General features: G+C 37.8%; 1 protein-coding gene across 1 annotated transcript in view; it reads right to left on the reverse strand.

Moving 5' to 3' along the window:
• DNAH5 (dynein, axonemal, heavy chain 5) overlaps window positions 1-27,355 on the reverse strand; it is a gene marked incomplete at its 5' end in the record, with an annotated part of 180,665 nt that overhangs the window by 42,717 nt on the left and 110,593 nt on the right. Inside the window, 12 exons of the mRNA XM_014543525.1 lie at window positions 1,734-1,871; window positions 2,507-2,686; window positions 4,002-4,205; window positions 9,088-9,264; window positions 9,527-9,641; window positions 11,229-11,460; window positions 14,721-14,988; window positions 15,440-15,593; window positions 18,777-18,907; window positions 22,362-22,534; window positions 24,614-24,812; window positions 26,577-26,800. Coding sequence (XP_014399011.1) covers window positions 1,734-1,871; window positions 2,507-2,686; window positions 4,002-4,205; window positions 9,088-9,264; window positions 9,527-9,641; window positions 11,229-11,460; window positions 14,721-14,988; window positions 15,440-15,593; window positions 18,777-18,907; window positions 22,362-22,534; window positions 24,614-24,812; window positions 26,577-26,800 — 2,195 coding nt within the window. The remainder of the gene's footprint in view (window positions 1-1,733; window positions 1,872-2,506; window positions 2,687-4,001; window positions 4,206-9,087; window positions 9,265-9,526; window positions 9,642-11,228; window positions 11,461-14,720; window positions 14,989-15,439; window positions 15,594-18,776; window positions 18,908-22,361; window positions 22,535-24,613; window positions 24,813-26,576; window positions 26,801-27,355) is intronic.

Here is a 27,355-nt window from a genome sequence, read left to right on the forward strand (position 1 = left end):
TAAATCACACAAAAACCATAAAGAAATACATACTGGTATACTTATTTTAAAATTAGAAAAATTTCTGATGTTAAAGTTCCAGCATCATTATTGCTTTATCTACACTACATGTCCTTTCACATCAAGTGAAACTTGAGATTATCTTCAGATTGTGGGGTTCTGAAGCTCATTCTCAAACTCCAGGCACACTTGACTCAGCCGGTCCCTCCCTGCTGCTCCTTGTGTCAATAAAGTCCTTTAACCAGACTTCCACATACTGTTGCCATTGGATGCTTAGTTATTAAAAACAAATGGTTCTGATTCTATGTTTAAGAGACAACTGTTAATTCTACTTGTAAAAATGTATACTTATAAAGTAATGATAGATATAAAGATTTAGCTGTGTAACCAGTACCTAGAAGTTCATGTATAATATTTATATATATTTACATAATAATAGTTGACCCTTGAACAAAGTGAGGGTTGTGGAAACCAACTCCCTGAAATTGAATATTCATAGTAACTTTTGAATCCCCAAAAACTTAATTACTAATAGCATATTGTAGACGGAAAGTCTTACTGATAACATAAAGTCAACACATATTTTGTATGTTAGATGTTATCCTATATAATAAAGGCAGAGTATGCAAATTGTCCCCTCGACCAGGAGTCCGTCCAGGAGTTCGACCAGGAGGCGGGGCCAACCGGGGGAAGGGAGGGAGGCCCTTGTCGGCAGTGGTGGCAGGCAACTCAGGGAAGGGAGGGAGGCTCCAGCCAGTGGCAGCAGCAGCAAGCAGCCGGGGGGAAGGGAGGGAGTACCTGGCCGGCAGCCGGCAGCTGCTAGGGACCCTACCAGTGCACAGATTTCGTGCACTGGGCCTCTAATGTGTATATATATATTCTTACAATAAAGTAAGCTAGAGAAAAGAAACTGTTATTAAGAAAATCATAAAGAAGAGACAATACATTTACAGCATTATGTGTATTTATTGAAAAAAGCCATATCTAAGTGGACCCACGTACTTCAAATGCACAGTATTCAAGGGTCAACTGTATATGCGAAATATCAAACAATAGAGGATTATTTAAATAGATTATGGTATGTTGTGAATAAGAATACTCTGAAGCCATTAAAAAATAATCTCATAAAAATGTGTAATCATGATATATCATTAAGTTAAAAAATTCCATTTATAAAGCAGTATGTACTGAATTATCTATTACAGTTTTAAATAAATTTAAAATACATGTAATTCGAGGCATATGTTCAAATATGAAGTGATAAAGAGCAAAATATTTCTAGTGTCCTCTCCAGGTTACCTATGTGTATTCTCTATAAGGAACATGAATTGCTTTTGTAGTAATAACACAATACAGTGCTTTACAAAAACATGATATTTATTCAGACTGCCTAAAAGATTGTTTCAAACATTAAATAAGATAAAGTGGGAGGATCTGATTTGAAAAACATGAGAAAAGAATGCTACACAAGACACAGTTATCCTCCCCATTGCAGGGAAACTCAGAATGTTCACGTTCCAGAGCCGACTCCTATTTTGGCTGAACACCCTGACGTCTCACCAATGGTCCTTAGTGTCTGTTAGAAACAACATCACGCCTTAGTGAGGGATGATGTGCTGTGTTTGCATTTGTATAAACTCGATGAAGCCTTGATCTAAACCAAACCTCGCATAGAGAAAGCAAGAAAGGAATGAGGGATTGCCACAGTCCCTCCCATGCCAGGGGGCAGTTACCTGCTTTTCCGTCATGGCCTGTTCGTACTCGGCCTGCACCACATCCAGCTCTGCCTGCTTGTCGTCCAGCTCCGCCTGGGCCTTCTGCAGGTCCTGCATGGCCACGACGTAGCGATTCTCCTGCACCACCAGGTTGGCCTGCACAGGACACACAGGAGGTGTGGGGTGGCAGCAAAGCAAACATCCAGCACTTCAGAGACTGAGAACACTCCGTTATGTCTCCTGGTTATACCTGCTCTTAGGGTCTTTTCAAATTGTGTTAAGACCAAATCTTCACGTGAACTTGACATAAATGTTCGCAAGCAGAAAATTAGAATTCATTAGAATAGGAGTCAGCAATTTTTTCCCATATTTTACGCTTCCGGGGCCAAAAGGTAAAATTAAGGCCACCAATGTCTATGTGTCAACCCTGTCTCTTTTACAGAATTCCTGACACAAGACCTTGGGATTCTGTGCTATAGTTTTCTGTGTTTCTTTCTCTTTTTTTACTTTTATCTTTTTTTTTTTTGAAGTTGACAATGTATAGGAAACTACCAACAGCCCACATGGGCTTAGTTTTCTTACAGAACGTCTGTGCCTAAAGGCTCACACCGTTCTGATTGGAGCAGGATTACAGAGAAGAAAGAAACATCTTGTGTGCAGCCTTTCTGTCACTTGCTGTCCCCATGGACCTGAGTACAATAATACCAAAGGCTGAAAACTCCTGGGCTGTGTGAAAAGTCCTAGAGACCCCTCACAGGCACGTATCATGCAGCTCTACCCAGAAGGCTTACCTTCAGAGGCAACACTTCTCTGTTTATAGAAAAAAAGGACGCCATGGCTTTGGTCCAGGAGCAAAGACCGGCCACATTCCCACATACACGTTTAGCAGTTTCGATGTTGTAGTCTGCCATTTCAAAGTAAGGACCTAAAAATTCTATCACTTCTTCATTGATTGTGTCTTTTGGGAATTGCTATGGGAAAAAGGCGTAAAATTAAGTCAAATGCTTCCTGTCATGAAGTCATATTCACATTATGCTCACAATGCTATTGAACACTGAAATGGAAGAATGACATTATATTTTGTCGATATTTTAGGATATTAGACAAAAGTCCTAAAGGTGAAAGCAGAGTAAGCAATCACAACAAAGAAGTCAGAATACACTTTGTCTTCTATGGACAAGATATACCAACCCTAAATAAATTTTCTGCTACTCAAGGAAAAGGAAAGTATTTCAGTGATGAACACTAAAATGGTTATTAGAATTTCAGAAGCAATAAAATTTTCATGTCATTAATCCTAAATAGGTAAATTACAAACCTGTAAAATCAACAATGGAAAACAAATACACCAAGAGATATTAAGCCTAAGGACATATATATTTAGCATTTAGCAGCAACTAAATCCTTAATACATTCAGACAGAGGTTCTATTAACTCGCCTGAAATATGCAGATAATAACTTAGACATTAGGCCTTGAGGGTGATGAATTAATTTTTAATCATAGGACTATCAAGAATATGAAAGAATTGTTATCTTCTTGAGGAATAAAAAATTTTAAATAGTAGCAGAAATGTATCAAGAATACCTTCTTACATCAAGAGAAAATACTGATCAAACAAGGACTTTGGACCTTTTAAAAGTGGTGTTTGATCATCTAAAAGAGGATGATTAAATGTTTTTCAAGTAGAAAAAAAAATTGGTGCCTAAATAACTCAGTGAAACAAGCCTTCACAGAAGAAATGTAATGTGGGATAAAACACAATCTCATTCAGACCTGTTTGAAAACAAGTTTCTCATATTTTAATTGTCTGGGATAAGTCTGTGTGGCCCACTAGTTTCATAAGCTACTTATTGTTATAGCTGCTGTAAGATAACGTAGCCACAGTAGCCACTGGGCAATGCTGAATTAAAAACTGAATGAAAGATAGTGCTAAAGTTATCACTTGGGAGGTGGATGTGGGTTGAGTATTCCCAATTAATTGTCTCAAGATCTAAATATGACAGATAAAATTTCTAGAAAAAAAAACTCAGAAGCATTTATTCTGCCTTAGAGGTGGGCAAAGATTTCCTAAACAGAGTGCAGAGAGCACTTAAGGAAAATATTGAAAAATTGGACTACATTACTAGTAAAGTTAAGAACGTCTGCTTATCAAAATACACTATTAATGGAATGAGCAACTAAGGTAGGAAGTGGGAGAAGATAGTTGCAAACATATAAATGATAAATTACTCATGTTTTATATATGAAGAAATTCTACAAAGTGATAAAAATTTGAACGACCAACCTGTAGGTTCTGTAAAAAGTTCCCTGCAGTCATCAGTTTTAAAGATTCCTGCCAGGAAGGAATTGTACAGCTTTTTTCCGGGTCAATTTTCACTGCATTGACTTTCCTTTGAAACAGCAGCAGCACACAATCCATGATCCTCATGATGAGGTGAGGGGGCCGGCCCAGCGTGCGGACGGTGGCAATGTCCGAAGGCTTGATGGTCTGGGGGAGGAAAGGAGGTTAGCATCCAGTCTCAGATGAGAAAGTGCGGACAAGCCTTTCATCTCTAAATGCTACGATTCTGACAGAGGAAAACAAGCATTTTTAAACAGATGCAGTCATGGGGGCTAGATGTGTATTTACTCCCAAACAAACCCATGTCCCCAAAAGTTCCAATACTGAGCGGATAAGCTGTGACTTCCCTAAAACTGTACAGACCACTTAGTGTCAGAAAAGAGAAGAGTGTAATCTGAAAGAAAAAAAAGAATCGTCAGCACTTATGCAGATACCAGGGACCCTCCACCAGGAAAACTCCAGTATTTGCAGTGCTTTTTGACGCATTAGTTATGTAGGTCAAGAATCTGCCTCTCTCTCTTAAGTAACTCTGACTTGTCACAGTGGACTGACACTAGCGGGTAGCCCCGGGGCTGACAGATTGAATAATTAGAGGTTTCTTAGCTGGAAACTGACCTTTAAGTGACAGAACTTGAGCAATAAGAATTTCACTAAGCTGTTAGAAAAGTTCTGTTCCATTTCCAGTACAGAGATTCTTATGGCATAAATTATTTAATAGTCACATAGAATCATTCTGGTTGATGGTAACTGGCTCTCTCTCTCTCTCTTAAACTCTTTTTGGAATAAGTAGTGGTAAATATTAAATATAAAAATCAGATATGGTACACTCTTTAGACAAATAGTGTACATCCATTCCTCCCAGATCTTGAAAACCTTCCATCTTATCTGCATCTGCATCCCTCCTGCCAAAGAAGGGATGGTCATACCCAATGACCTTCTCATCAAAGCTAATGATCTTTTCTCCAAGGACTGAGAAAGGAAAGAAGGAAACCACTAAACTTGATAAGCAGGAATGTAACTATATACTTTGAAAAGATTTGTTTCAATAGACTAGTATTTGTGAAAGCTAGACAGCAGGAAGTGAAGAAGAATTGGGAGGGGAGAGGAACAACATCAGAGATGGCAGATCGATCTTTCTTTGAGATGTGTGGCTATAAAAGAAAGGAGAGAAATATAATAGCAGCCAATGGGAAATGCAGGGTCAAATTAAAGTTATAAAAACCTTAAGAGCTGAACATGCTTATTTTACTTTAGCTTTAGAAAGGGGAATTTTCAAACAGAATTGGGTACCTAGGTAAAAGAAGTTGGAGAGAAGGTTATAAATGAAATTAAAACTATTTCAGCTAAGTATTGAAATCCTCTCTTCTCAGCATGCAAAGCAATATGACTGTTATATAATTCCCATATATCATTGCAATATAATAGTTATTTAACATCTGGAGGCATTTTGTATGTTTACGTCGAGCAGATTAGCATTGAGATAGGAAGAGACACATTCTTTGCTGTTACCTTATTTGTTGTATCGATTTATGATGCCAAAATGTTAGAGTTTGGATGTACCTGGAACTTTCTTTGTATACACTGGTAGTACCATATTTCAAGATTTCAAAAGCTCCCAAAGAGGCAAAAAGATGGAGACAGAACCAATGAAAGAAATTAATAAAAATCATCTTGCACAACCCCGATCATCTTACCCCAGTTCCCACACATTTCTGCACTGATGATTACATAATGCAGGATCATTTATTGACAGAGAGCATTAAATTAGGAGGATACTGGAAAGTACTTTATAATATTAAAAGAGATGCTAAGCCTTTGAAGTCTTAGGAAAATGCAGGACTTTAAGCAAAACCTGAGATGCCATATGCTCTATTCCTATGATGCCATTAGAAATTATGAGTTCAATAAAGGTTTAGAAGTTTCTTTACACTGTCATTGTCTTCTCTCTGTTAATCAGACACTTTCAGAGATGCTCAGATGCCTAAAAGAGGTTCGGGAGAGGATAAAGATCAGGATCTCATCCTCAGAGATATCTGCATCCCATGTTCACTGCGGCATTATTCACAATAGATATGAAAGCAACCTGAATGTCCGCCGATAGGTAAATGGATAAAGAAAATGTTTTGAATTATAAGACATATAATTCAGCCTTTAAAAAGAGAAAGAAATGCACTTATGACATGAATGGATCTAGAGGACATTACGGTAAGTGAAAAAAGTTAAACACAAAGATAAATACTGTAGGATCTCATTTATACGTAGAATCTAAAGTGGTCAGACTCATAGAAGCAGAGTAAAATGGTAGTTGCCAGGAGTTGAGGGGGAGGAGAAATGAGGAAGTGATGGTCAAAGAGTACAAAGTTTCAGTCATGCAAGATAAATAAATTCTAGAGATGTAAACAGCATAATGCCTATAGTTAACAATACTGTATTATATACCTAAAATTTGTTAAGAGGATAGATCTTATGTTGTATTCTTACCATAAATAATGATAATATTAAAGGGAGCAGGAGGAAACATTGGGAGGTGATAGATATTTCTATGGCCTTAGGTTGTTGATGGTTTCATGGGTGTATACTTGTCCCCAAACTCATCAATTTGTACACATTAAATAGGTACAGCTTTTTGCATGTCAATCATACCTCAACAAGAGGAGAGATGAGGTGCCCATCAATCTGACAGACTGGAGACCCTGAGGACTTCAAGGTCTAAGGAAGACAGTGCATGGTGGAATAGTGAAGCAGCAAGGAAAGGCATGTCTAATATAAGTGCAATGTAAAAAGTTGGAGAAATAAAAGAGAAGGCAAGATCTAATTCATATCTACACTAATAAAAGAGAAACATGGTAATTGGCGTACGACCGCTACCCTTCCCATTGGCTAATCAGCATATCCTTATGCAAATTAACTGTCAGCCAGGATGGCGGCCGGCAGCCAGGCAGCTGGAAGCAAGCAGGGAGGCTCACTTGCTCCAGTGACTGCAGACGCCAACGTTCCCCGCCTAACTTGCCGGCCTCTGAGTTGCAACTCTAAGCAACTATGTACTATGTTGCAAATGTAGAAGCTAAACAAAAGCCCAGAAACCAGCTTTCAGCCTGCCGGGATCTCAGAGCTGAAGTTATACATTGTTTCGATTATAGAACGGCAAACAAACCAGATACGAAGCCTCAGAGCTAGAGCCAGAGCTAAAGCTGGCCCAGAATAAAATAAAAAAAAGAGAAAAAAAAGGAGCGGTTGGAAGCTTCAGTCAACAACCGCCAGCCTGAAAGCAGCCCTCAGCCCCTCACCCAGACTGGCCAGGCACCCCAGTGGGAACCCCCACCCTGATCCAGGACACCCTTCAGGGCAAACCAGCCAGCCCCCACCCATGCACCAGGCCTCTATCCTATATAGTAAAAGGGTAATATGCCTCCCAGCTGCATGTCAATCATACCTCAACAAGAGGAGAGATGAGGTGCCCATCAATCTGACAGACTGGAGACCCTGAGGACTTCAAGGTCTAAGGAAGACAGTGCATGGTGGAATAGTGAAGCAACAAGGAAAGGCATGTCAAATATAAGTGCAATGTGAAAAGTTGGAGAGATAAAAGAGAAGGCAAGATATAATTCATATATTGCATATTGACTCAGAAAGCTTAAAGCAGTGATTCTCAACCTTCCTAATGCCGTGACCCTTTAATACAGTTCCTCATGTTGTGGTGACCCTCAACCATAAAATGATTTTTGTTGCTACTTCATAACTGTAATTTTGCTACTGTTATGAATCATAATGTAAATATCTGATATGCAGGATGTATTTTCATTGTTACAAATTGAACATAATTAAAGCATAGTGATTAATCACAAAAACAATATGTAATTATATATGTGTTTTCTGATGGTCTTAGGCGACCCCTTGTGAAAGGGTTGTTCGACCCCCAAAGGGGTCGCGACCCACAGGTTGGCGACCCACAGGTTGAGAACTGCTGGCTTAAAGACTTAATTTGGATCAAAAAGTTCCAGAAATTTTTCCGGAAATGTACTAAGGAACTTGTAAAAAAGTAACAATTACATTATCAAATAATGGTGCATGCTCAGTTGAGGTTATGTAACTTGAATTAGCAGTAGACACATCAGCAGCTTTTCCCTTTCTCCAGCAGCTTTTTAGGCCAAGAATCAATAACATAGGCAGTAAATGAGTAAGACTGAAGTAAAAGCAATCTTAAATTGAGCCCCCAAAAATCTTAAATTGAGACTTCAAAACTGGACCAGCCCTTTAGGGTATGGTCTAGTTCAGTGGTCGGCAAACTCATTAGTCAACAGAGCCAAATATCAACAGTACTTCTTCAAAATAGACTCGCCCAGCCCGAAAACCGACTTCTGCGCATGGGCCACGAAGTTTCGATCACACTGTATGTGCGCCCGCACGTGGTATTTTGTGAAAGAGCCACACTCAAGGAGCCAAAGAACCACATGTGGCTCATGAGCCGCAGTTTGCCGACCATGGGTCTTCTAGTTCATACTCATCATATTTACTCAGAATCCAACCTCCTTTCTAATTGCACTATTTGTTATTGCTACACAATTGAATCAAATATTTGTTGTGGAAGCCTGCTCAAACTCTGACATTAATGAGCTACTTAGATCAGTAGTTTGTCATATGGATAATTCATAGATAAACTCAGAGAATGTTATGGCTTACAGACCCACTCCTGTGTCAAGAAATGAGTGAGGAAATAATATTTGAGCAATTTTATGTGTCTTTCCCAATGTCACATAGCTTATTGGTAACAGTGAACATGAGAACCAAGGATTCCTGACTGCCATGATATGGCACTGCCCATCAATCAATCATGAGTGAGGAAAAGAGATGGGAAGTAGCACGTGCAAAATATATAAAGAGCTAGTAACATCTCCAAGCAAAAAAAAATATTACTTGAAGTTGTTACCACGGAGAGCACTTTGGTCTGAAGCATTTCCTGTTGTTACTTGTCTTTTCTTAGTTTTCCTCCTTGGCCCTATGCTTGACATCTGTTATATCGCACATTTACCTGCAGGGCTGCTTCTGCTTCTTCTAACGCTGGTTTGGCTGCTTCCAGTTTCTCTTCTGCAATGGCTTTGTCCTTAGAGATGCCGTCTACAATGGCTTGTGCTTTGTCCTTTACCTTCTGTACCTCAGCCTTCACCTTCTCGGCAGCCTGTGCCTTCATCGTCACTTCTTTTAAGACCTAATTCAATATACAACGAACAAACAAAAAAGCCTCGTCAAAAACTAGACCCAGCTGAAAGGGCACATTTTTGCCTTGGTTTCTTGATTTTGCCCACTTATACAATTTTTCATACATAAAACTAAGAGTATTCTATGGTAATGGAAATAAGTATTTTTCACTTTCGTGGCTATAACTTAGCAACTTGCATATCTGTATATCATTAACATTTGTGAACCAGGAATTCAAAATAAATGTGGTACACATGTGAATGTCCACCCACCGTGTCAGCTTTATAGTTTGCCACTTGTAGCTCCTTTTCTTTCACTTCCAGTTCTTTGCTCAGAGCTGCAACAGACTCTGAAGCTTCTTTTAGCTTTTTCAATCCAGTATTCATTCTGAGATTGAAAATCCAAGAAAGCAATGTTAATTTTGTGGTAGCTGGCCACATTTTCCAAGTGGTCTATATTACAGATAGTAATGGCCATATTTGAAGACTGAGTATACATACAAACAGCAAATCCAGCAGGGCTTGATAAAAAGGGATGGGTCCAGGCTTGATTCCAGCCTAAAGACATTGGTGTGTTTTCCATAGACTTTGTGTGGGAAGAGAGAACCTGCTGAAAATATTCTGTATGACCAGCCAGTGTGGCTCAATGGTTGAGCATCGACCTATGAACCAGGAGGTCACAGTTCAATTTCCAGTCATGGCACATGCCCTAGTTGCAGGCTAGATCCCCAATAGGGGACCTGCAAGAGGCAGCCGATCAATGATTCTCTCTTTATCACTGATGTTTTTATCTCTCTCTCCCACTCTCTTCCTCTCTGAAATCAATAAAATATATATATTTTTTAAATATTCTGCCTAACATGAGGAAAATCAGTGGATCTAGCATTTGTATCCTGCAGGAAACATGTTTAATGAAGTTTAGTTAAATGACAATAGACTTCAAATGTTTGAAGCCTATCATGGAGGAAGGAGAATCAATGACTTCCACTTTTTGAAAGAGACCAATGAGCCCTAGCTAGTTTGGCTCAGTGGATAAAGTGTCAGCCTGTGGACTGAAAGGTCCAGGTTTCAATTCCAGTCAAGGGCACATGCCCAGGTTGTGGGCTCAATCCCCAATAGGAGGCTGCAAGGGGTAGCCAACCAATGATTTTTCTCTCATCATTGATGTTTCTATCTCTCTCACTTCCTCTCTCAAATCAATAAAAATATTTTTTTTTAAAAAAAGAGACTAATGGGGTTAAAAACAGAAAGATTTAGGATCAAGAGGAGAAATGAATTTAAAATCATCAGAATAACATTGTGAAGGGACTAGCTACCTGCCTGAGCCTGAATTAATGCATCTTAAAGACTGGAGCCCTCAGAGTTATTTAGTATAATCACTCACCCAGGTGTTCCTCATGTAACAACCCAGGCTGATTCTGTCCATATTCAGGCAGAAGATGTAAGTGGTCAGAAAAAAGTAGGGTAGAGAATGAAATCAGCGAAGTAGGTATTCACTTATATACAGTGAATATAAGCAGCAAACAGAGTATCCTAGATACTCGGAAAGGATAGCAAGAGAGGGAGGAGGGAATGTCTGGGTCCTCAGCTTCCTTCCAGATCTAATATTTCTATAATTATGTCAGTCAATATTAGACAAAGTGGTAGGCCACATAAACACTTGGCAACATTTTTTCCTATTGGGCAAGAATAAAGCCCCTAGCAGCCATAAACCTTTGAACAGGCTTGAGAGAAGGGTTTCTCAACCCTAGCACTGTTGGCACTTGGGGCTGAACAATTCTTTGAAGTAGAGGTTGTCTCATGCACTGAAGGATGTCTAGCAGCAGCTCTGACCTCCACTTATTTGATGCCAGGAGGACTGCTCCACGCCCCCATCACTGGAGTTTTAACAAACAAAAATGCCCACTAGAAGTAAATTTGCCCTCGTTGAGAGTGACTGCTGTAAAATAACTCCATATTTGAACTTCACACTTACCTGTTGGCCAGAGTTTGCACTTCCACATGCTTCTCTCCATATATGAACTTGTAACCCTGAATGAAGGACAGATATGACTTGGGAGTCACGTGGGTAGAACGTCGGAATCTCTGGAAATAATCAACACACTTCTCAGCTACCCCATCCTGGAAGGAGCCCATGCACTGGACCACTTCCTTCTTGGTTTTCAGACTGCAGTCAATATCATAGGAAGAGAGGAAGTGTTCAGACACTAGAAAGAAAGAATAGAGATGACAGCATGTGAAATATGAACATGAATTACCATGATAAAAGTTACCTGGCTATTTTTAAAGACTTAGTTATTTCTTAGGACTCCATACCATTTTTAGCACTAACCAAGTAGATATAAGTCAGAATTTTTGGTCCCAGGCTATGACATCAATAATTTTATTTTCCATTTCATGTACAAAACTATCACAGACTTTAAGTCTATCATCACGCTTTGTTTTCTGGTACTTATGCAAAGAAGTCTCTTCTACACAGCTGCAGCTTCTGGTCAGCAACCAGCCTGTTGTATAACCATACATATATAAGGACAAAAGTGGTACAAATAACTCAGAAATCAGTGCCCACCTGGTACTCATATTTAACAATCTCATTTTTTTTCACTCAGAACCTGTCAAACTCTTATCCCTCACACTCTGACTGCATTTGGCTGTGGATTGTTCACCACTATTTTTTTTATTCTTGGGCCAATTTGTTCTTAAATGTAGCAGCTAGTCATTTGCAGTCAATTCTAATTTGCAGCATCATTTTAAAATGTTTGGGTAAAACCTCCTGTTGTTCACTTTTATCTTCCCAACAGTGCCAAATACAGGACCAGTTCTAAGACAGCATTTCCTATTATAAGAATAGGCCACAAAGTCAGAGCTAATCAATCACACATACATATTAAGTGTCTGCTACACACCCACCGCTGTGTGGTGCCATGGAATAAAAGAGGAGGAGGACACTTGGTCTCAACACCAAGGAACTTTAAAGGGTTTCATATAATGCAGTTAAATCTTATCATAACCATTTTTATGAATCTTAGAAAAGATGGCCTACGGATTTGCTTTAAAAAAGACTTAAAATATTGAATAGCGTACGTAAGAGTTGCAAACAGAAATACGGCCAATAAAAAGGAAAATAAATAAAAGGAATGAAGTGAACAAACCTATCAGGTGATAGTTGGCAAAGAAATAAAAGTGGCATCTTTTCACCAATAGTAACTGATCACTAAATTAATGTGGTCACTGTGGAGCAGCATCTACATCTATGCAAGTAACAGAGACTGCTTATCAGTGTGAGATCGATGGGAGGCAGGTAAAGAGGAGGAGAGACCATTAGAAAGCTATTTGGGTTTCCCAGGTGAGTGGCAGTGATTGCTTGGCCTCGGGTATCAGTGAAGGAGAAAGAGTTGAGTAGATTCCACCAATATTTAGAAGATAAAGTTGACATGACTTGATGATGGAATAGATCTGAGAGTCGAAGGCTGAGAGGTGCTAAAGACTAGAGATCTCTGATTGCAGTTTAAGGGACGATGATGGGACCTCCTGGGAGAGAGAGGCCAGAGGAGAACCAGTTCCGTTTCAAACATATTGAGTTTAAGGATCCTGTGAAACATCCAAGACAGTGCGTCAAGTAGGCAGTGAAGTGCACTGATTTCAAGCCAGAGGAGAGACCACACTGGAGATAAAATTGATGAGGCATATTATGTCAGAGGCTGTGCATGAGCCTGCTGGGAGGAGAATCTGGAGTGAAGAAACAAGTCTGTCTTGCCCTCCCACATGCCTGGCTCAATACACTCAATAAACACGTTCTGAATAAATGAGCAGATAGATAGATGCATGCATGAAGGTCAGAACACTTGCAAGGAACTGAGGACACAGAAATGTAAGTTTCCCTGACCATGTAATCTTGGCTTGAGTTGATGCCATGAGATTTAAAACTATGGGACAGATTTGTGAGAAATAAACAAAGGTAGAATCAATAAGACCTCTGTCTTGTGAAAGAAGGGATGATCAAAACATGGACTTGGCAGAAAGGGCTCCATATTTAAATTAAATGATCTTAATTATGGTGTATTATTGTGATTGTCATCTGAAATTATTTTTGTTAATAATAGTACCTTACATGATAGTTTACAAAGTACTTGCATATTAATGATTACATCTCATAGTAAACTTTAATATAGCATAGCTCTTAAATACTGTCATTTTGTGCACTGCATTCATATCCGACTTCGAGGAATTTTTAAGTTTACACTAATAGGACTTAAATTTTACATCACTGGCCTTTTCTCAACCGTTATATGACAAAAGAGAAAACTGTACAGTTGTCCTTCAAATATATTAAAATCACACATTGGAAAATCATAATTTTCAGTAGTAGCATCTTAAAAACAAAACTTCCCCAGTGGATGAGTTTGTTTAAAATATAGATATGGCTTCTAGTCAAAATATTGATGCTACTGTTTTCTTATGCCTCTGACAAGTCCCTCAGCTCATCATGCCCAGTTGCCCCTCCTATAAAAGACAGGAGACACGCTAATGAGTCATTCTCTCACTGGGTACCACAGAGCTGGAGAGCAGGTGAGGGAGGCAGGAGTGAGGTGGGGTGAAAGAGGAGGCTCCACTTTTCACTGTTTTACCTACTATGGCTACCTGTGAGGTTTTACTGGGATAGAAGACTCTTCTTAATTTTAATTAGTATTAAAATACAATAATCAGAGAAAAAGTTTGACAGCCACTACCATTGAATCAGGGTTCCCCTGAGGTTCTGATGCAGTAGGTCAGAGGTGAAACCTAAGTATCTCCACCACCTAAAATATCCACAGATAATTTCTCATCAAAAGCTGGGAAAGACCTTGAACTAAATGAGTGCTCTCTAATATCTCCTTTCCTACTTTTATGTTCAATCTATTCACAGAGTAAGAGAAGCATTAATGTCCCATAGGATGGACGACTAGACAGAAGCAGCAGCAGCAGGGACCCCAGCCACAGAACACTCTGGTTATCATCCTTTTCTAAGGACAGACACCGTCAGAGGATTGCTGGATAATGATTTCCAATTTAATATCCAGCACTGCAGCCACAAAAAGAAACACCCATGAGACACTTGGCTTAAACTACTCATAGGTTGGCCAATCCACCGATGAAGGAACAGAAATGCTATCAAATTAAAAATCTTAGTGGCTTCCTGTGACATTCCAGAGCCTGCCTGCGACCCACTTGAGACATAGTTTCAGAACTAGAACACTGTCCATTAACCCAAAGGGGTACAGGCTGGAGATCTCACACACACACACACACACACACACACACACACACACACACACAACCATGCTTTGGGAAAAATTAGAAAATTTATCCTCTAACCTTGGACAAAGTGACTTTTGACTCAATCCAGTACAGTGACAGCACACAGCACAGGATGTGAACAAACACTGGAAACCAGACACTTCGACATAAGACTTCTCACCACACTAACCAGCAATTAAGGCGTCCTTCGGCCATCGGCTGAACCAGTCAACAGTGCATCCTGAAATCAGGGCAGGGAACTTCAAAGCTCGATTTCGAAATTTCTCCCCCACCGGCGAAAAGCAGAGCACAATGTGGAGGTTCTGCCGGACCCGACTCATGAAGTACTCATACAGGTTCTCGTTGGTCGGAGGACGTCTGGGGTGTTCTCTTTTCATGACTGGTATGAGATCACTGTTAATTTCATCAACTTCATCACGAGCAAATAGGTTGGAGACCTGAAAAAAGTGCAGACATTCAAATTCAGTACAGACCTATGGAAACAGATGGAAACGGGTAGCTCGATTTGTACAATGTCTTTCTTCCATGTGTGTTCTTAAACTCGCCTTTAGGAAATTAACCAACACCCTTCAAGATGAGATACACCACTTTTTAAAATACACGAGCGATTCTATTATTCACTACAAAGTCATAGCCTGTTCTTATAACCTCCCTCTTCTGTTTTTTCATTTTTCACTTGGAGCACTCATTGAGGTTTTAAATGGATAGCTCCACATTTAGGGGGTTTTATTCTCCAAAAACCCAATAGAAAAAGCCATTCTTTATACTGATCACCGAACCCCCAATAATAGCACTTATTCAAAACTCTCATGCAAGGAAATACAGACAGCACTAAAGTTGGAGGTAATCTGAAGAGACAAAATACATGAACAATAAATGAGCGCCTACCTCACCCGATGATAAAACGTTGTTCATATATTCCAAAAATGACTCATCCTTAATCTCACTGTCCGTGAAAATAAAAGTGATTCCTTTGCCTTGCTGACCAGCTGTTCTATACAAAATTTTCAGGTCTTCCATCAGATTTGATGTGTTGTAGGATCTAAGGAAATATTGTCATTGTGTCATTAACTAAATTATTTTGATGTGAAGGAAAGATCCTTAAAACAATGCTTTATGCCATTTAATTAAGCAAAAGAATGCTGATATTATTGCATCAGATGGGCATTTAAATGTAAGTGAATGTTACAGGTTCATTATATTTACTTACAAATATTAAACTTGTTTTTAAAATTTCCTTTCAGTTTCTAATAGCTATTCCGTAGGGAGTAATAGAAGTGCAGCATCTTGGTAAAGTTTTGAGTACTTTGCTGTTTACTAAAGTCAAGAACTATTTTTTTATTGAGGCTTAATTGCTGTATAACACTATACTAATCTCAGGTATACAACATAATGATTTGTGTGTGTGTGTATATATATATATAGTGAAATAATCACAATAAGTCTAGTTAATATCGAGTAACACATTTACTTGCAAAGATAAACTTGATTTTTAAAACTCCACATTTTGTGAAGCATTATAATTAATGTTTTACACACAAAAAAGAGATCTAGAGTGAAAAGTAAACCTGGAACAAAAATGTACTGTTTACCACAACTAAATGTCACCTGGATGTGTTTATGTTTCCTTTTGAAAATATTTTTGGTAATGATAATAGAAGAGACAAATTGGAATATATACTAAGCACCATCTGCAATTATATTTTAGAAGATACCTCACAAATTAAATCAAACTAAACTAAATCATTTCAAGCCTTCATGATATGGGATGAGGGAGATGCCCTATTATAAACAGTGGCCTCCTCATCCCTAACACAATTATTCTCAATACATCTTTGGATCCCACATGAAAGGGTTTGCTAAGCAATCAGTACACTGTAGTAGAATAGGTAGAAACATTATAAAATATTCCAATATAAATCTTTCACTGTCAAAAGCAATACTTTGATGAAAATTAGCTTGCAATCATGAAATGTTAGAGAGGTCCCAGTACAGAGTAGCCCATTAGCACCAAAAATGAAAATAAAAATATTCCAGCCCTGGAGACTCAGACTTACTAAATTATTATTTGAATTCTGTGTCATTAAATAAACTCTGAGTTCAGAGCACAAGAGCAAATAGCCTTCTGATTTTTTTTAAGCTACGAAATATTTAACTTCTATACTCTGTGCTTTTTTAACCTCTATAACCTAAACCCTAGAACCAGAAGTACCACTACCATGCATCAATATTTTAAAAAGACTTCTAGAGAAGTGAGATCTGAGAGATTCAAATTTTAAAAAACAGTCCCCCCTTAACAAATGGCCATGCTTTCCAAACCTGAGGCTCTTGCTCCTTGACCTTTGGCCACATGGCTGTGCAAAGGCTTAGCAGCAGGATGGTCTCTTGAAGACTATGAGAAAGCAAGGAGGCCTTGACACCCTTTTCATCAGTAATGGAGCATTCCCAGTATGACATGCAGAGGAAATAGTTTTTCATGAAGAGGGGAGTCATAAGATTTTTTACCATGGCAGTGGGTGTAGTGAAAGTCAAGGCAGACCAGAAACCAGTAATATTGTAATCAATTCCCAGGTAGATCTGGGATTTCCAGTAAGACATTGCCTCTTGGAGTCTCAGCTATAAAAGAGGCTAATCTACAAAGTGCTTTTAAAGATTGAAATAGCTTTGTGCATGTATCTATGGACTTCCATCAATGAGACAAGTTCAGCTAAATGCTTTCCCTATTGTGCCAAGCCACAGCTCTATATCAATGACCAATAGGCAAGACTTTCTGCTCCTATACCTAGAAATTAACCTCTAATAATTTTTAACCCAACTAAACTTCCCAAACTGGCCTGCTGCTTCTCATCTTCATTAACTCTAAAATTCTGTTTAGCATCTCTGCATTACCCCTGCTTATCTCTTCATGTTGACTTTTCTCTTCATAGTTCTCCCTGTACCACACACATATATCACATATATCTGATGACAACCCTCCTGGGGTTCCCCATCTTGATGAGGAGCAGTACCACTTACCTAGTTTCCCAAGCCAGAACCAGGATAGACCAAATCCAAAAGCTCAACTTCCTAATAATCTCTTGAATATGTCTGTCCTCTTTGCTCCTTTCTCACTGCTACCACTCACTGCACTACCATCTCTTGCCTGGATCCCTGAGACAGCCCTATACCTGTTCTGGTTTAGCTCCTTCCACCTGTTTTCTGTACTGTGCATACAAATCTGACATGCTTCCCTCAGTGGTTAACTCATTAATGGTTTCTTATTGCTCCAGGATAAAGTCCAAATCCATATGACACTTTCAAAGGACTCCATTTCTCTTCCTTTCCCCACCTTATATATCCTCTAGACTATATACGCAGAATACCCAGATATATTTAACTTCTTCCAGAGCCTCGAATGTGACTTCACATGTTCTGATTTTTTTGCCTGGAACATTCTTTACTGCCCCTCTTCTGTGAGATAATTTTGAGTCATATTTAGGTCTTAGTTGAAACATGTCTTCCTCCAGGAAGCCTTTTCCAACCATCACTTAGACTAGGTTAGGAGTCCTCCCCCTGTTTCAACAACACCGGGTCTGCATTTATTTCCTTATCATAGATAGCACCTATGTATCATATATATCGATTGAGTTGCTCACCTAACTGTCCACCTTGAATTACTGTAAACTCCGTGATAACACAGGTCAGGTTTACCTTGCTTACCATGTACTCCTCAGTACCTCGCCAGTGCCTGACACATAGGTGGTGTTCAATTAATATTTCTGAATGTCTGAATAAGTAAATCTGTATTATTTTTCATCTACTTTTCCAGTTTATTAATATTCTTGAAATCTGAATTAACATTTAGTAGGGATAAATTTCCTCTGAGATGCACTAAAAGGAATATACATAATACCCGCATCATGCATAACATAAAGACAAAGCCAGCTATTCACCACAATGAGATGCTGAAATGTTTCAAAAGCAAATTATTAATGTGAAATCTTCACGGTTCATAACAGAAGTTGAAATGGAAAGATGATAAGTCAACAATGAAGAAGAAAAACTATTGTGATTTTTTTATGTATAAGCAAAATGCATTCTTTTTTTTTAAATTTTGTTTTATTGCTTAAAGTATTACAAAGAGTATTATATATGTCTCCTAGCAAAATGCATTCTTAACTTCAGGTGGCCTCTGAGAACTGTTTATCAAATCCATTTATGGTTAATTAAAGTTAAACCTTGTTACCTTGTCAGTGTGATCTGGAAGAAAGTATAGCCAGCAATGAACGAAGCCAACCTTGTCAGGCTTTGCTTTCCCGATCCACCAACCCCAACTAAGAGGGCATTTCCCCGGGGAGTGCGAATGATGCGTGAGATCTAGAATATGGAACAGAAAAAGCATATATCATCCAACATGTAAATATTCCATTTTTTCCTACTTATTCTACATAGCATTGTGGAAGATGTACATTTCTCAGGGTCAGAACGGAGAGGGATAATGGTTGGAGGAACAAGGGCATTACTGAAATAGAACAGTGTTTAGTAATATTGAACAGAGTAGGAAATGTGGGGTGTGCCTTTAGGAAACTAGAAAGAGACCAGTGTAGGTAAGTCAGCAGTCAGCCCCGACTGTGGCTTGCCCTGGGTCTTCAAGAAGAGAAACAAAGAAGACTTAAAGGTTTCCTTTAGTTTGCCCAACCTACTGCAGTGGGATAGGGAAAAAAAAGAAATTTCAAAACATGTACCTTTGGAATACAGATCCCACAATTGATTAGAATATCCTCCACATCTGAAATATGACAGTTTAAGTTGAAGAGAAGAAAATTCCCCAAATATGGCATAGATACAGAATTTACTTTTAAAGAAGAAAATAAGCATAACACCCTCTTATTATTTGGCCAAGACAGTGATATCTAAGATATCTACCAAGAAGTGCCTATGGGTTCACCAACCAGAAGTCCACTCTATTCCAGTCAGTAGCCCCAGACCATTCCAACTCCCCATTGTGATAAAAGTTCATATTTCTTTGGCTTTTACTGGTATTGAATGAACTACTTACACCATCAGGCCTCCAATCCCACCTAGAGGGAATTCAGTGCACAATTCTCCTTGATGCATTCTTCACCTTGTATGATAATGATCTTTCCCTCCTAACTGCAGGTTAAGCCTGGGGTATTAGAGTAATACCCACTTTTCTCTAGAGAGTGGGTTGGGGCTAAGAAGGAGTCACTTCCCTGTGGCTGGGGAAGCTTCCTGGAGTAACTCAGGCTTTGCACTCTGCCAAGGTTTTGTTAAACATCCTTTCTCAGGATTCAGGAATAATCTATGTTCTATTCATACTGACTATTCTTGGCTTTTGAATTATTTCCCCCAATTCAGTGTGAGCCCCAGGAAATGAAAACCATTTTCCTGTCTCTGTTGTGGGAATCTGTGAGGTAGGGCTATATTGGAGACTTGGTTCCACTCCAAACCTATTTATCAAGCAGCTCAAGTGCGCCTGTCTCAGCAGTACTCCAGCCAGTGAATGCTGAGGTGAACAAATTGGATGCCCGCCCTCATGGAACTTATCATCCCGCAGGAAAGAGGAACACACAAAAAGATCAATCTACACAATGCAGCACCTGCTGGGCATGCAGTATTGGTGAGATGTCCTGCAATCAGGATGTGTTTCATCATAAGAAGTTGTTTTTTTTCTGGATTACAAACCAAGCAGAGCATGAGCCATGCAACTGGAGTTCGAGGCAGGTGCTAGATCGTAAATAATGTACACGCTAGGGCTTGAACGTTAACCAAAGACACAAAAGAGATATCACAGAAATATCTCTGTTTTAAAAGAAAATCCTTATTTTAATTAAGAAAAGCATTAAGAAATATGCTTGGTCTCACATCACATCCTGTTTTGCTAAAATTTTATCTTAAATTCTGTCTCTTGGTTTCTAACATGTCTTATAACTAGGTCACACATTTTAAGACTCACACCAGCATGACACAAACTTCGCATGTATTTTTCACAGAAAACAAGAGTGTAGAAGAGATGGTCATCCTAGAAGACTGTGAAAATTGTAACCTTTAAGCTCAAAATCCAGTCATGAATTACTTGGCCAATTCCAGAACAGACATACTAAATGCTCTGAGAGGGAGGAAAAACACAGTCAAGGACCCTGTGCTAAGGCACCCAAGTCTTGAATGTCATGCCCAAAGTGAAGAAATGCTCACCAGTCATCATCTGTGCTGTGAAACACAGAAAAAAAAGACAGTTCTAGGGAACTTCCTCAAGCATGAGTCTAACATAAATAACCTCATCTTCAATTTGAGCAATTATGAAATCCCAGGCCAATCAGATTTTGTCTCCAGTAGGTACTTAGTCATGAAGTTGTCTTGATATTATTTATTCAGAAAATGTTTTTCTTTTTTTCTTCTTCTTCCTTTTAATCATTAAATCTGGCAGACTATCTATGCTTCCTGAAACTCATAACTCTTACTCAACTATTAATTAGGAGCTAATTTCAAAATGTTATTTATATTTAGCTTTGAAAGAACATTTGCATATATAATTCAGTATAGATGTCTCAGGTTCTAGAGAATTTAGAGTTTTCAAGCTAAATGCCTCATGCTGGGGAGATCTAACCCCGAACAAACTCTCTGTCTTCCTCCCTCTCCCAGACTTATTCCAGCCTTGCAGAAATACCTTTCTCCCACTCTTCCATTTTCAGGGGGGAGGGTTGACTAGATAGCCCCTACAATCCTCTCTATTTCTAAGATTCCGTAATTATTAGAGAGGACAACTTATAATTATGAGATCGTGCCTCCTGTTTAAACCTAAGTAATGGAAGAAAGCCTTGAATTGTCTTCTAACTAAAAGGATATAGTCTAAAGAAGTAATTCACGTAAATGACATGAGAATATCAGCAACCAATTTTAAATGTCATTGTCTTCCATCACAGATAAATTAGGTCATATAAGTCATCAAGTGAATAATATATTTTATTTGCAACCTTAGAGGATCAACTGCCTGATGAATGGATACTTCAATGACTAATATGGTAAAATAGAAAGGAAACTATTTTCTTTTTAGATTTCATTCTAACAGAATTTTTATCCAATTGGAAGTCAACTGTTCATACCGTATTTTTTTATTATTATTTCTAACTGTGCTGAAATACATCTAACATAAAACTTATCATCTTAACCATTTTTAAGGGTATAGTTTAATAGCAGTAAGTACATTCACATTGTTGTGCAATCACTATCATCATCCATCTCCAAAACCATTTTTATCTTGCAAAAATGAAACTATACCATGAAACACTCCCAATTCTCCCTTCCACCCAGTCCCTGGCAACCACTTTTCTTCTTTTTGTCCCTATGAATTTGACTACCCTAGGTATCTCATTTAAGTGGAATCATCCAGTAATTGTCTTTTTGTGACTGGCTTATTTTGCTTAACATAATGTCTTCAAAAGTTTTGCACTATTTTTTATAGTTATCTTTTGCATGATGCAAAAAAGTAATCAGAATTTTTGCCTGTACTTTGAACTCAGATGTCAACCACATTGATTCTATGTAGTGAAAATATTGAGCTGGAAGCTATATAGCAGCAACAGTGAATAAAATTATCACATCACACATTTGAAGTACACATGCTCTGATTTTAAGCCTATATGTGTGACATATTGCATTCACTTTAGAAATTAAATTGGCATATAGCACTGAGTTTATTTTTAGACTAAAAATTCTCCTAGGAGATGAAAATGGAAGAGGAGGGGGAAATTCTGGTGTGAAACCAACAGTCTGTCACTTTGGGGAGGCACTAATGGGTGTGGCCACTGACCTTGACTAAGTGGACCATCGCATCCTCGAAGAACACCAAATCCATGCCGGCACCACGGACACTCTCATTATAGAGCTGCAGGAACATATTCAAACGCTCCTTTAGGTGATCAAAAGACTCAATTGGCTCATAAACTTTGGGCATCTCAGTATCAGCCTCTTCAGATGTTTCTCCTGGGATTGGGGAAAAAAGAATCACTTAAATGTCTTCAACTTGCTGGGCTTTCCTACTTCCTTCAATGTAAATTACTACACTCATAACTCCATAATTTAATACTACATAACACTGATTTTTGTCTAAATGTCATATTATGTATTGTTATAAAAGAAAGGAACAAATACTAAAAGCATTAGAATTATTGTGATCCTATACAGTCATAGTTCTTTCCTGTCCAGAAAAGGCCAACTTCAAATAATTTTATAAATACTGAATTAAATTGCATCCATAGTTGAACATTGTCATTTCAAGGATCCTCCCAGAGATACTCACCTAATCATCCAAATGAAGATCAAATAAAGTAATAATGTAACGTCAATATCAGCAACAGAGGCTAAGAATTAAATTATTTTTAATAAGAATAAAAAGATCATTGCATCTGTTCAGGCAATTTTTATAATTCAGAAATTTCAGGTTAGTGGTAAGGATAGAAGTAAATTTGAGGGAATGGAGGTAGAGGGTTGAGAGAAAAAGAATAATGATTTCCTAAATAAATACACATATTGAATTATTTCACTGGGAAAATATTTAAAGCAATATATTTTTCATTAGAAACATATCATATACAAGCCTAACACTTTTCCAACTTTGACTATAAAGCATAATACCAAAGAAAAAGCTAAACTGAGCACATATAAATTCACTATCAGGTAACAGTAACAGGAAAAAAAAGTGACACATTCATTGAATATACTAATAATAACTTAGAAATTCACTGGGTACTAAAAAAGTGAGTGGGCCCTCCAAATCTAATACTAATTATTTTCAATTGACCCTGTCCGAATATAATTTTGTATTAACCTTTTTATGACAAGGAAAGGAAGTTGATTTAACATGATCATTACCATGGCCTATTTGCAAAGCTCTAACTTATTTCAATAGTCACGTCACTGTTTCATCAATGTTCAACTCAAGCTTCGAGGAACAGTGCTTTGAAGTCACAAAAGATTGTTTGCCTCAAGATGCCACCCACCCTAAAAAGCATTTGTGCTTTGCTCCTTGAAAATCATAATCTAAATATGTATCTTTCTCAATTAGAGGAAATAAAATACATAAATTCTAATTACCTAGCAAATGCTCTTACCATTACTGCATTTTTGTATTTGTGTGACCTGATTTAAAATAAAATGTGTCAGCGTCTTTCTGTGGAAGGTCCCTTCCAACTGCACAGCCAGCAATAAACCTCCTTTTACACTTTTCAATCAGAAACTGGGATCACATACATCCTTATTAAATCTAGAAAGGGGCTGCCTTGTCATTTTCAATCATTTAAAAGATATACATAGCATGTGTTTAAACACGCCTTTTTAAATTTGGAAATTAACTTAAAATTCATCCTCAGTTCAGAAGAGGTCATTCAATAAAAGAAAGAAAAAATTTCTAAGGGAAAAAAATAATTGGAGCAATACTTCTTTTCGTAAGAAAAGTAAAGTATGTCTCAATTTTTCATGGAACCATAGCCACAAAAGCTTGCCTCCACATCGCCCATCTCTTTCTAATTATATGCAATGGCCCTCTCAGATAGTTTGAGGTTCTTCTTTTGACTGTGAACATTCGGGATGACCCAAATAATAATCATCATTTTTGCTGCCTTTCATTCGGCAGTGACTATGAGCCACAGATGGCCCAAGCCCTTCTGCAGACGGCATTTCATTTATTCCCCACAGTGCTCCATGATGCCTATATGAATATTTCCATTTTTATAAATGAGGAGAATGAGGTTCAGTCAAGTTCAGAGACTTGCCCAGCTAATGTGTGACAAGTCACTTCCTCACATCTACGTCTGTGTGACAGCTGTAAGTCCCAAGTGCTCTATTCTGTCCTATCCTGTTTCCCAACTCTACCTTAATATCCAAGACTCATGTGCATAAAAAGTAGTTAAACTCTGAACTCCAGGAGTATGCACTTATATATTCATTCTATATTTGTTGCATGCTTAGCATGGTCCCAGGCTTGTTTCAGTAAAGTTTACTGGACAAATCTATTGTCTTCAGATATCCCTTCGGGGAATTTCAAATTCTGCTTCAATAGTTTACCTGTCAATTCGGGTGCATCCCTCAAGAAATCCACAAAATAAGCGTCGATTCCACAATCCACCAAGAGTTTTTTCTCTTCACCAAACGCCTCCTCCACCAAACTTACTAAAGCCTTATCAAACCAGGTCACATCGTCTGACACCGTGAAACGATCAGCTATCACGCGTTTACACTCATGCTTCCAGAGCCTTAACAGTTCCTGTAGAAAGCACAGTGAAAATGTGCTACTGGTTGCCATTATGCCAGAGATTGGAATTCAAGGTCACGATATTGTAGAGTACTATCCTTACTGATTTAAGGTGCTACATTTTGAAAAGTTGGGGTTAAGATATACTTACCTTCATTTCAAATCTGTGTCATTCAAGAATATTAAACAGAAAGTAGGTTCTATTCATTTCCATTTTTTAAATGAAAAAGAAAACATCTCTAGACAAAATACTAAAATCACTCTGATCAACCAACAAATATTCTATTTAAAAGTCTTATGTTTATGATAAATTAGTCTGTATTAGTCATGTAGCCAGACCATAAAATAAAATGCAGTGTATAAATAACTCTCACTTATACAGTTGAGGTATTACAAAGGTATATTTACTTAACACCATATGATGATAATTTGAGGCAAAAAAAGAAAAAAATGGCAATCACCTAAGCTAGATAATTCAGGGCCAAAAGTTAACTGGAAGTTAAGGAAATAATGGCCCAACACACCTGTCCCTATAGCAAGCAGAACAAATGTTTGCCTAAGCTCATTGATATGAAAGACTGGTGGAAATGTCTTAACTTGGCAACATTTTGCAAGTTGGAAGGGTTTTTAAGCCATTATATTTCTAATGATAGAATGCCATTTAGTTGCCAAAATATAAAAGTAGTGTAGTGAAATATATCCAATAATTCCATTAAAATAAAAGTTCATGATAAAAACCAATTGCTAAAACTATTTATACTGATTTAAAATAAACATCAAAAAATGGCTACTCAAAAAGTAATGCTGGAGAACTCTATTCCATCATGCCATTAATTTGTCAATAACTTTGAAGGAAAAATCAAGTTAAAATGTTCATTGCTGTTAAAATGGCTCTCACTTTGCTGTAACAAGGAGAGTAAGTTTTCACCAAAATATCTTGTCTTAGAGTCAACCAGTGCAGATTCCTACTTTGTGAGCATCTGGGTAACGTTGTTCCTTTAAATAGTCAACATACTGTGCCTAGTGACCGTGTAGTTGATATCTCAATTTTCTCTGTATTTTTATGTGCCCTAAAACCCATTTGCTTAACGACCTCTTTGGTTCCATAAAAGGCTGAAAGAGAGGCCAAGGTCACATTAGCCTGAGCACACAAGCCATGCTTTGGTTCCTTATTCAAAGGAAATTCTATAATGCTAGGAACCATTATATTCCAGTGGATGTACAAATGCTCATTTTTCTGTCAAATGAACTTTCTTTCTTCTATTCTGCCTCCATTCAATGTTAGCAATACATAATTCTTTCAATGCATTCAATGATATGGAAAGGAAAGATCATGAATGAATAACAACAAATGTTTTCTTTTTTTAATTTTGATTATTTCTAAAGATAATTACTTTTTAAGTTAAAATGTCATGTTTAAAATATGAAGACTCTTATACAATAAAATCAACAGTGATCTGTTCCATTATTTAGTTTTAAAAAATACCGTCTGATGAGAAAAGAAAATCAATTGTTCCTTTTACTCTATTAACAGAAAATAACTATGTATACCAGTTCCTTAAACATAAACCTTAAATTAATTAGAATTTTTAAGTAAAATTTTCTGACATACTGTTTCTTTATTTGTGTTCATTTAAAAACAGCAAAGAAAAAATATCTGTTCTAAAACATCTAAAAATATTGTCATAATTCCACTAAAGATTACATTACTAAGAAAATCTAGGGTGTATGGTGAATAACAATGTTGTCTGTCTTTCTTTCTTATGTATTACTTACATCTGGTTCCTTGATAACCTCTGAGGTGGTGTTCAGCATTCCCTGCCAGATCCTGGAAAGATCTCGAAGGTTAAATACGTAATGGAATTTTGCAGGGGTGGGGAGCATTTTCATCTTCGTCATCTGCCACAGTCGGCGTGTCAGGGGAACCAGTTTTGTCACTGAATCTCTCACTTCCTCTGAGAAACCCCTTTGCATACAGTAGTAGCCTGTCCCAATGACACCTGAAAGGGGAAAAGACGCATAACAGTTTGACTGACAGTTCACATCAACTAAATTAAAATGAAAAACATTATAATGCAGAGTTTGCACAAATATAATTACACATTTTAATATACAACTACAAATTAAGGAAATTTGTAGTATGTTCTCTTATCTTTAACACCTAAAAAGTAGATACAAGTTCAAGAAGGTTAGCACTCAAATACTGAAAAGTTGATTAAGAAATACTACTGCAACTCTAGCTGAACTAATTCAATATTATTAAATGGGTAACTGATAAATATATAAAGATGCCTTATAAAAGAGATAAGAAAGAGGAAGATTTCATAGCTGCTCTAAGGTTTCTCCATTCATTTGTTGCATTTTCATGCATTACAAAATATTTTAATTTACCTTATATATAAAACTTTCCAGGCCCCAAACCCCAAAGAAGATAATTAAAAATGGTAACAGTCATACTTTCTGCTCCATTTTACTTTTCCCAAGTCTAGATAATTCACATGTCATTTGGTTTTCAAACCTTTGCCCACTGCTGTAATTGAAGGCAGGCACTGCCT

This window comes from Myotis brandtii, unplaced genomic scaffold (assembly GCF_000412655.1).
Source record: "Myotis brandtii unplaced genomic scaffold, ASM41265v1 scaffold328, whole genome shotgun sequence".
Classification (NCBI taxonomy): Eukaryota; Metazoa; Chordata; class Mammalia; order Chiroptera; family Vespertilionidae; genus Myotis; species Myotis brandtii.